Consider the following 11,647-nt stretch of genomic DNA (forward strand, 5'->3'; position numbering starts at 1 on the left):
TGGAGAAAGTGTGTGCGGGTTGTGGAGAGGTGGCATGATGTGGCATGATGGTGTGCTCTTGCTCTGGTTGCTTTGCTGGTGTCTGTTGCGGTGTTTTGTTGATCGCAGCTATACTGCTGATCGAAGGTCGAATGGTGTATGATAGGACGGCACTCACACTCACACTCGCCTGCCTCATTCTCTCTGTGTTTGTGTGGTGGTGTTTGTTTCTCCCGTGTGTGTTTGTGTTGCCAGTCTGATCAACAAAGCGAGTGACCAACCCGACGAGGACGACGACGATGCTGGGGCGTGTGCTCATCGTCGCTGCGCTGCTCTGCATCGTGGGGCGTGCTGCCATCACAACAGCTGCCTTCCAAGGCAAGTGGGGAGAAAAACAAAAACAAAAAGAGCGCCTGTTGCATGGACGTGAGGAACAAGTCCTACTCGCGCTTCCCACCTGAACCCTGTTTGGGGTTTGCATATGTGTGCGTTGCCTGCTGAGCACTTATTGTCTTCTTTCTTTTCCTTGCATCTGCCGCACTGGCTGACAGATGAGGAAAGGATGTTCGATGGCCCGCCATCCTACGAACTGTTCAACTACAACCCTGTCGCAAACGCATCCGCCACCGTCATTGCCGGTGAGAGAGACAGAGAGCTGGCAGTCAGAAGTGGTGGGGGGGGGGGGAGGGAAGGCAATATATGCCTGTGTGTGTGTGAATTTACGTGAATGTGTGCGTTGGGTTGTGCAAGTCGCTTTGTTCTCTTTCTGGTCCACGCACATTCACACACACACACACACACACACACACACACACACACACACACACACACACACCACCACCACCACCACCACCAACAACAACAACACATCGATTAGGCGATGCTCGCTTCACGGTGCTGACGGATCGCCTTGTGCGTATGGAGTACGCGGGCAACGCCGCGGACCCGCGCTCGGCAACGCAGTACGAGGACCGGCCCACGCTCGCCTTCCTCAACCGCAACCTTCCCGTGCCCGCATTCACCCACTCCATCTCCAACGGCGTGCTCACCATCGCCACAAGTGAGCCGCTGCTGCAGCAGCTGTTGTTGCTGACATGATTGCCTGTGCTTGTTGTGCTTGTGGTTGTGGTTGCTGTGCTTGTTGGTGGTGGTGGTGTTGTTGTTGTTGTTGCCATGTTCAGGGTTGCTGGGGGCGTCCGCTCTGTGTGTCCTCGTCAGCTTTGCTCCATGCGTTGGAGTGTGGTTGTTTGCTCATGTTGATTGATGTTTGGTGTCCAATCACCGCTGTCATGTCACCTCGCGTCGCCTTGCATCACATCGCAGAGGCACTCAACATCACGTATGTTGTTGGAAAGCCTTTCAACTCCAACACCCTCTTTGTCACCTCAACCAACGCCAGCAGCTCGTTCAAGGTGCGGTTCTTGTGCATGTCCGCGTGGTTGATGGTGCGATTGTGTGTGTGTGTGTGCGTGTGTATGCGTGTGCGTGTGCGTATGTGTGTGTGTGTGCTTGTGTGTTCGTGCGTGTGTGTGTGTGAGGGATTGTGCGCGCGATTGTGTATGTGTGTGTGTGAGGGAGAGAGTGTGTGTACAATAACGCGGCATTTGTGTATGTGTGTGTATTTGATGTGCAGTCGTGGCGGTACGGTGACCGCAATGACGGGAACCTTCTGGGAACCATCAAGTCCCTGGATGAGCTCGGCGCTGAAACGCTCAACTGCACACAGAACGCCGACAAGCGCGTGCACGACGTACGAGGAAGATGGTGGAGGGAGGAAAGGGACTGCTGGTGTTGGTGTTGGTGTTGGTGTTGGTGACGATGATGATCGTGGTGGTTGTTGGTTGGTTGGCTGGTTGATTGTATAGATGGCGCTGCAACAACGTTGTTCATGTGTGGTCGTTGAAATGCCTCGCGCTTTCCTTCACTGACAGACACACTCTCGCGCGCACATACTCAACCACACGCACACTCAACAACACACACACACACACCACACACACACACACACACCACACACACCACACACACACACACACACACACACACACACACACACACACACACACACACACACACACACACATACACACAAACGCATGGCCACCCATGCGCGCCAACTGTGCTGACGTGCAGGAGTCGCTGCACTGCGAGTGGGGCGTTGTCTCGCGCGATGGCTGGGCCGTTGTCAACGACACCGACAACTGGTGAGCTGATGGTCCATAATGGTTCATGTTGGCTGGGGATGGGGATGCAGGGGGAGGAGAACTGGCTCAGTGATTGGGTCATGGGTACCCTCACGCTGTTTCGTTTACATATTCATCACGCCCCTTTTCTTGTCCTACCTTACCTCTCATCATCACGACGACGACTACCACCACCACCACTACCACCACCATCATCACCACCACGACCACCACTGCAACGCAGGGCGCTGACGAAGGGCGCGGAGTGGTGGGATTCCGTCAACGGCGATGCGGAGGATTTGTACTTTTTCGGCCACGGCAGCGACTACACGGGCGCCCTCGCAGACTTTATCAAGGTGGCGATGATAGTGGTGGTGATGGTGGTGGTTGTGGTGGTAATATTGGTCATGTGATGATTGTCATTGGTCGTGTGGTGGTGATGGTGGTGGTGCAGAGGAGTTGTTGGTGTTGTCGTGAGTAGTGTCGACGGAGTGTGATTTCGGTGCTTGCTACGCACTCCTCTTGTCTGCCAATCCTCATCACCACTTAAACCGTACACCCACCTCAAACCTTCACCACCACCACCACCACCACCACCACCACCACCACCACGAACACGTCAGATTGGAGGCCGCATTCCGATGGTGCCGCGGTATGCGACCGGTGTCTGGTTCACGCGCTGGTACGACCTCAACAACGTCGACGTCAGGAAATACATCCAGGGTGAGTGGAGTGGCATGACTTGGTGTCTGTGGTGATGATGGTGATGCTGGTGACGGAGACTGCGCCGTGATGGGCTGGGATGGTGTGTGCATGCATGTGCATGTGTCAATGAAAGCCGGCAATGAATTTCTTGACCACACGATTAATCCACGAGCATGCGTGTTTGTGTGCCCACGTGTGTTTGTCTATGTGTTTTGTAGACTACTCTGACCGCGGGTTCCCACTGGACGTCTTTGTCCTCGACATGAACTGGCACACCAAGGTGGCCCACTGATGTGTTTGACAAAGCCACCGCACGTACTCTCATTGGTTACAGTTGTTGGTTTGTTTGTTGATGGGTTGGTTGGTTGGTTGGAATTATTGGAGTGGCTGATGTGAGGTGTGGGGAATGAGTGCGGCAGTCACGCGCACTCACTCAATCGAATCACCCACCCCTCGCTTCCGCAAACACACACACACACACACACACCATGCTTTTCCGCAAACAACCACCACCACCACCACCACCACCACCACCTCATGCGCGTGTGCCAGTACCACTGGGGCGGGTACACGCCAGACCCGCACCTGTTCCCGTATGTGAACGACACGTTTGACTTCATGCACACCGTTGGCCTGCACACGGCCGGCAACCTCCACGATGATGACGGTGTGCACAACACCGAGGAGCGCTTCGTTCCGCTCTGCAAGGTGCTGCTACTGCTGCTGGTTGTTGCTGTGGTGATGGTGTTTGCGAGAGGGGTGGGGGAGGGAGGCAGGGTGTAAGGGATTGCTGCTGTGGCGCAGACGCTGTGCTGTTGTGTCATTGTGTTCTGACCATCCTATTCAACCATCCACACCCCCACTCAACTCCACATGCCACCCTCCACCCCTCCAACCTTAATGTCCGCAGGCGCTTGGCCTTGACCCCATGAAGACGCCGCAGGTCAACTTTAGCGCCGTGGACAAGGATTACGTGTACAGCGTTGAGGACATTGTGCTGCAGCCGTTGCCGTTTGACTTTTGGTGGATCGACTGGCAGCAGGGCGGTGAGGTGGTGGTTGAGTGTGAGTGTGTGCATGAGTGTGTGTGGTTCGTGTGGTTCATGGGCTGTAGTGGCACATGCTGTTTGGCCATTGCTGCTGCTGTTTATGCAGCACACGCGCATCACATGTCGGTGTCTGTGTCTACGTCTCTTATCTCGCTCAACACACATGCACACATGCACATGCACATACACGCTTTCCCTCAACGTTGCTGCCTGCAGGCACGCAGGGCGGGTGCGCGGGCGGCAAGCAGAATCCCACCATCTGGACCGACAAGATCCGGGTGACGACACCCAAGCGCCAGGGCCGCACTGACCGCGGCTTGGTGCTCGCACGCTGGGGCGGGCTCGGTGCGTTATCGTAGTGGTTGTGGTTGTGGTGGTGTTGTTGTTGTTGTTGTTGTTGTTGTTGTTGTTGTTGTTGTTGTTGTTGTTGTTGTTGTTGTTGTTGTTGTTGTTGTTGTTGTTTAAGTTGTTGTTGTTGTTGTTGTTGTTAGTTGTTGTTGTTGTTGTTGTTGTTGTTGTTGTTTAAGTTGTTGTTTAAGTTGTTGTTGTTGTTTAAGTTGTTGTTGTTGTTTAAGTTGTTGTTGTTTAAGTTGTTGTTGTTTAAGTTGTTGTTGTTTAAGTTGTTGTTTAAGTTGTTGTTGTTTAAGTTGTTGTTAAGTTGTTGTTGTTGTTTTAAGTTGTTGTTGTTGTTGTTGTTGTTGTTGTTGTTGTTGTTGTTGTTTAAGTTGTTTAAGTTGTTGTTTAAGTTGTTGTTTAAGTTGTTGTTTAAGTTGTTGTTGTTGTTTAAGTTGTTGTTTAAGTTGTTGTTGTTGTTGTTGTTGCTGTTGTTGTTGTTGTTGTGGTTGTTGTTTAAGTTGTTGTTGTTGTTGTTGTTGTTGTCACATGTGCGCGTAGCGTTTGTTCTCTCAATTGTGGAGCTCGTCGCTACCACGTGCACATGCGCTTTCGTTGTCATCTCGCATTCCACTCATGCCCACAGCGCGCTGTTGCCTGCAGGCACACACCGGTACCAGGTTGGGTTCAGTGGTGACGTTCTTGCCCTGACGTGGGGCAACCTCGCCTACCAGCCCTATTTCTCCCTCACGTCTTCAAATGTCGGCTACGGATTCTGGTCACACGACACCGAAGGTGCGTCGTGAGTTGGTGGTGGTGGTGGGAAGGCGGAGCCGGTATAACAGGTGCAACAGATGTGATGTTGTTCGTGGTTATTGTGGTTGTTGCTGTTGTGATGATGGTGTGCTGTTCTTGTTCATTTGTTCGTGCCCTCTCCACCATCAGCATCCTCATTCACGTTATCCTCCTCCCGCCGTCACCACAATGCCTTGCCCTCCTCCCTCTCTCCTCATTACCACATCACCACACGATCACAACCACCACCGCCACCACGACCAATCATCATCATCATCATCATCATCATCATCATCATCATCATCATCATCATCATCATCATCATCATCATCATCATCATCATCATCATCATCATCATCATCATCATCATCATCATCATCATCATCATCATCATCATCATCATCAGATCCCTGGCATTCCCGTGACTGCCGGCGACACGATTGGTGTTGCGCAGCGGCAGTTTACGTCCCTCGTCCTCACCATCTACCCCGGCGCAAGCTCCGGGCAGACTCGGGTGCGGTGGTGCTGTTGGATGGCGATGGTGCTGGAGGCGATACACATGTGAATTATGTTTTGGGGTTGTTTTGATTTTTGGTTTGGTGTTCTGTGGTTTGTGTTGTCTGATGTGAATGTTCTGCACTGCTGACATCTCAACACCAATGGCATGCCCAACCTCTCTCATCCTAACACACACACACACACACACACACACACACACACATATATATATATATACACGCACGCACGTACGCACACACACACACACACACACACGTACACGCACGCACGCGCACAGGTGTATGAGGATGATGGTGCATCGACTGCATATCTCAATGGAAAGTACGTGTGGACGACAGTTGCGTACACACGCACGAGCACGGGCATCAACATCACCATCAGCAGCGAAGGCGGCTACAACACGTTCCCATCCAAGGTGTGCAGATGTGACTGCATGTGGGATACTGATGACGTGCGTGTGCGCCTGTGTGCTCGTGAGCCGTTACTGCCCATGCTTGCAACACGAAACCTCATTTGCCCACACACTCGATATTTCCCTCACAGACTCTCACCCACGCATTGTCTCATTCTGTCGCACCCACACCCTCACTCGCCCTCTTTGCACGCGCGGTTGCAGCGCGCGTATGTGATTCGTCTGGTGAACACCAATCCGCCACGCACGGCAGCCGTCAACGGGGAGCGCCTCGCCTCGTCCAGGGTACGCACTCGCACATCAACCATCAATCAGCGCAGCGCCAGTGGCAGCAGCAGCAGCAGCAGTGGCAGCAACAACGAGAACCAAAACAACCCACTTGATCTTTATTCGTTTCTCGTTCTCTTGTGCTGTTCTGCCCCCATCCCACGGCTTCCACCCACCCATCTCGCTTCATCTCGTGCACTCACGCACACAAATGACCACACTCGCACACTTATACACTCCATTCACCCACTCACCCATCCACCCATCCGTGCATGCATGCATTCGTCTCCTCCTCCAATTGCGTGTGTTCAGTTTGGCGGATCAGCCACGCATTCGTTTGATGGCAACGAGATGACGGCTATCATTGAGACGGCCGACGTGTCCACTGCAGGCAAAACAACAATCACCGTCACCCACGACGAAGGTAGAGTGATGCTGCTGATGGCGGTGCTCCTTTTGTGCATGTGTTCGTGCGTGTGTTCGTGCGTGTGTTCGTGCGTGGTGTTCGTGCGTGGTGTTTGCTTATCCACGGATATGTTTGCACGCGTGTGCACCGCATATGGCCGACCTTCCTGACACATCTGCTCACATTCCCCAACATTCACACACACACACACACACACACACACACACACACACACACACACACACACACACACACACACACACACACACACACACACACACATGCACCCTCCCCCTCCCACGCGCTGCTGCGACAGTTGACGAGTCGTTCATGTCTGGTCTCTCTGGGATGATCAAACACGCGACGCTCAGCAAGCGCAACCTCGATGAGGCCCGAGCAACGCCCGGCGCACACACACCCGTCGGCGGCAACCTGGTACTGCATTGCATGCACACACCATTGTCGTTTCTGTGTGCATGTGTATGTGGGTATGTGTGTATGTGTGTATGTGGGTATGTGTGTGTATGTGTGTATGCGTGTGTGTGCCTGACTTGTTGCTATTGTTTGCGGCTGAGTGAACACACACGCGCGCGAATTACGTATGTGCCGGTTGCTTTAATCATGAACACACACACATGCACATGCACGAACAACAGATGTCGCTGTCCTCTGCTGGGGAAGCGCTTTCATATCTCGCGCACGCGCAGCCGGACGCCGTGCAGTGGAAACTGAACTCCGTGCCCACACTCTACAAGGCCGCTCTAGCCGAGCTCATCAACGGTAGCCCACGCTGTCGTGTGTTGCGTGTGTGCGTGCGTGCGTGCGTGCGTGCGTGCGTGTGTATGTGTGTTTGTGTGTGTGCGTGTGCATCTGTGTTGCTTGTTCTGTCTGTCACGAGTGCACTCCCGTTCCACACCCTTCCTCTCATCCTTCCTCACCCCCTTATCCATCCCCGCGTCCTATCCTTGCCCCCATGCCAGGCTCCAAGACGGACCCTGCGCCCACGCCCGATCAGACGCTTGTGCAGATGTTTTATGGCAGCGAGAACGACCACGTGTTGTGCGGCACCCTCAACTGTCTCACAGAGAACGCATACTACTCCAAGGTGGGCGGTGGCGTTGTGGAGGCACAATCGTACGACTCGTTGTACGTGTGTGTGTGTGTGTGTGTTTGTGTGTGCGTGGATCTGTTCGTTGTCCATCTGCCTATCTGCCTGCCTCTCACACGTGTTCACACATATACACACACACACTCACACATATACATACACACACACATGTACACACACGCTGTTGCGTTTGACAGGTTGGCGTTGAAGGGTACATGCCCACGTCCCAAACGCCGTTCACAACGCCGCTGTTTGTCTATTGGAACAACCAGCAGTCTCCACAGAAGGACAACCTCGTCACCACGAGCACCAACGTGCGCGCGTGACTCGATTGCTTGCTTGGTTTGTAGGGTTGCTTGGTAGTTGGGTTGCTGGGTGGTTTGGCTTGCTTTGCTTGGGTTTTTGTCTGTTGTGCATTTGCTATTGTTCTCCCCAGTCTCTTGCCATTCACACACATGTTGATTCACCTCTCTACCTGTGTGTGTGTCTCTCTCTCTCTCCTTCTCTCTGTCTGTCTGTGTGTCTGTCTGTGTGTCTGTCTCTCTCGCGTGCGCCGCCATGGCCAACAACATGACTGGCGGAGCAGCCACCCACCGGGTACGTGCTCGGCGACTACCAGAACAACGGGCAGGTGTTTACACGCAAGGACGCGGCACCTGGCCTCATTCCGTTGCAGCTGTGGTACAAGGCGAGCATCAACGACCACATGACCCTCGCATCGTACGTCCACGGAATGTGACGGGCGTGTTGATGTGTGTGTGTGTGTGTGTGTGTGTTCTGTGTGTTTGAATGTGTGTGAGCGTGTGCGTGTGTGTGTGAATGTGTGTGTGCGTGTGCGTGTGTAAATGTGTGTGTGTGTGAATGTGTGTGTGCGTGCTGATGCGATGCAGTTACAGCCTTGACTTCCCCTCACTCGCCCCTGGCTTGCCCTCCCTTCCTCACCAAACACACACACACACACACACACACACACACACACACACACACACACACACACACACACACACACACACACACACACTCTCTCTCTCTCTCTCTCTCTCTCTCTCTCTCCCCCCTCTCTCTCTTTGCAACGCAAATAGGAAAGCGAGCGAGCAGTACGCCAAGGACAACGGCTACGAGCTTGTGAACGGCGAGCTTGGGTACATCTACGAAAGTGACCCGTACCAGCAGCAATCGCAGCAGCAATCGCAGCACAGGTACGCGTGTTGTGTTGTGTTGTGTTGGGCTGGATGACCAACTCTGTGCGAATCCTGTGCCAGCCCACGCATTCCCTCACATCCACCCTCAACTACACACACACACACACACACACACACACACACACACACACACTTTCACACACGCACACACTTTCACACACACAGGTCGACGTGGCAGCAGTTGGCGGATGCGCGCACAGATTACAGCATTGCGCTGCTCAAGAACGCCGTCGTCAACTAGCTCTGGCCACTGATGCACTGTACTGACTTCTGCCACCTTCCAGAATGTGTTGTTGTTTTGTTTGGTTTTGGTTCCCCTTTGGTGCTTTGTTTCTCATTGTTCTGTTTTCTTCGTTTGTGTGTTCTGTGTGTGTGTGTGAAACCACCATCTCGTCTCTTCGCGAAGAACAACAGTCACACACCAGCACCAACTTCAACAACAAGCAACCAAGACAGGACGACAAACCACAACAAACCACCACAACAAACAACAACAGACAATCATTTCAATGCACAACCAACCAAAGCACCTGAAACGAAAAGGGACGCGGGCTCGATTGCTGTGAATGTTATGGAGAATATTCTTTGCAACGCGCGCCTTTTCGTGTCACGTTGGCGTGCACGTGAGTGCTCGAGGACAAGCTGCAAGTTGTCCACATTCGATACAAACGCGTTCCCAACGGTTCGCGCTGTCCCGCTCTCCCAACACCTGTCCCACCCAGCATTGCAATCTGCGTGCGGAAAATGTGCTGAAGTCTTTGGTAATATATTGGCAGTTCCCATCGTAGGGCACGTCATTACGCAACACGTCATGTCTAAACCCCGCCCGGTTGCTCGCGTCAGAAACGAATTGTCCCAGATGTCCCGTTTGACACACATGCCAGCACGCAGCCCCATGCGGCATGCAAGTGCTGGAACGAAACAGGGCTGGGCTCACCTGCAATCCAAGAAGAAGAAGCAAGTGCAAGAAGGCATGAGAAGCAAGCAAGCAAGCAAGCAAGAGCAAGATGAAGGCAAGCAACGGCAACCAACTCACATCACCAAAATCAAAACCGCCAGCCAAACGTTGTGTGTGTGTGTGCCCGCTGTGTGTGTGTGCGCGTCGTCGTCTGCCTCCCACCCCCTTCCCGCTCTCTCATCGCGTTCGCCAACTGCTCTTGCGCGCGCCCAGCGTCAAACCACCACAACCCCCCCCCCCGAACAGCACAAACCTTCACTCACAAGCATCATCTTGTCCCCCCCCCCACAACTACTATCATCATCAAGAGGTTGCGGGTGTTTGCGGGGGGTTTTGATTGGGTGAAGCGCCAGTTGTGGGTGTGTTTGTTGATGCTTTGACGTAACGCAGCGACTAGCGTGAGTGAACCTAGCAGAGGGAAACACAGACCCACCTCAACACCCTCAACACCACTGCACACTCATTGCGTTTGAGACTGTGCGTTGGTGTGTTTGCACACCCAACCTATCTGCACGGCGCACGGCCATCATCCACATTGCTCTTCTTCAACCAGCGAAAGCAAGGTGGGTGGCTGTGCGTGCGCTGTTGTTGACAGCCGTTGTTCTGTCTGTTGCTGTTGTTGGTTGATGTTGTTCGTTGGTGGTGTTGCTTCTTCTTCCCCTTCTTCCCTTGGCTGTAAGGACTGTGCTGCTGTTGGGCGCATGTTGGCTGTTCCTGCAAATTGGCTTGTCGTTTCGTCTTGCATACATTTGCCATCCCCACTTTCCGCCCCTGCAACTCCACATCCCTTCGCGTCTCGTGTTGCTCTTGCGCACCGCGTGTTGCTTTCGTTTCTCGTTCCTCTCCCCTCCTCTTTCTTTCTCTCTCAACAACAACCACCACCACCACCAGCTCCACCTCCACCACTGCCAAGCCTTACACCTTTGCTTGCGATCACCTGGTACACACGCTGTTGTTGCCTGTCTCCTCTTCCTCGTGCAGTCGTGCCCTTCGTCTTGTCCCACACGCCTTCCTTGCACCTGCACGTTGCATGCACATGCCACACGCGCGCAAGGGGGAGTGAGTGCTTGCGTCGTGCTCTCCCTCGCCATCGTCTCACACGTCTTCTCTCACGGTTGCTTCCCCTTTGCAACACCATCACTGTGCGACTGCGCACCAATCTCCACACCGCTTCATTTGGCATTTACCGACGTGTCATCATCATCACTGCTGTTGACGTTCTTCGTTACCTGAACCGCACCCACCCTTGCGTCATTGCTTGCTCCGCGCACACGACGTGTGCATCCTGTGCCGTACATCTCACATCACACCGTTCTCCTCCCTGCTGTCTGATCACACACACACACACACACACACACACACACACACACACACACACACACACATCCACACCAATCGAATCTTCACCCGTCCTATCAACGTTTGGTGTTTGAAACCCTGCACACCAGGTGTGACTTCACCTATTCGTGTGCGTCTGTGTATTTGTGCTGCGACATCGACACTCGCGATCAAACTCAAGGTAACCAACCCGCACATCTGCACACGTGCACGCGCGTGCACACACGCAAACCACACACACCACATACGCACACACCCAACTTGTCAACGCTGCAACGTGACCTTGCCTGCCTGCGCCACAACAGCCAGCATGACACAATCCAACACTTCCCACCGCCGTTGCACACGCGTCAACGCCTCAGCCTACACGCACAACATCAACGATTGCCACCCC

General features: G+C 53.5%; 1 protein-coding gene across 1 annotated transcript; it reads left to right on the top strand.

Moving 5' to 3' along the window:
* Positions 1-2: 2 nt before the first annotated feature.
* PTSG_13053 (uncharacterized protein) lies at positions 3-9,507 on the top strand. The gene is made up of 25 exons (XM_004988792.1): positions 3-357; positions 531-617; positions 857-1,039; positions 1,303-1,391; positions 1,613-1,729; positions 2,113-2,183; positions 2,407-2,518; positions 2,786-2,885; positions 3,086-3,147; positions 3,420-3,575; positions 3,778-3,913; positions 4,132-4,260; positions 4,912-5,043; positions 5,103-5,149; positions 5,450-5,557; positions 5,840-5,977; positions 6,179-6,259; positions 6,554-6,665; positions 6,964-7,082; positions 7,304-7,427; positions 7,628-7,752; positions 7,953-8,069; positions 8,342-8,475; positions 8,838-8,954; positions 9,123-9,507. The coding sequence occupies exons 1-25, from the start codon at positions 279-281 to the stop codon at positions 9,196-9,198; spliced, it is 2,751 nt and encodes a 916-aa protein (XP_004988849.1). The 5' UTR covers positions 3-278; the 3' UTR covers positions 9,199-9,507.
* The last annotated feature ends 2,140 nt before the right edge of the window (positions 9,508-11,647 follow it).

This window comes from Salpingoeca rosetta, assembly GCF_000188695.1.
Source record: "Salpingoeca rosetta unplaced genomic scaffold supercont1.33, whole genome shotgun sequence".
Taxonomy (NCBI): Eukaryota; class Choanoflagellata; order Craspedida; family Salpingoecidae; genus Salpingoeca; species Salpingoeca rosetta.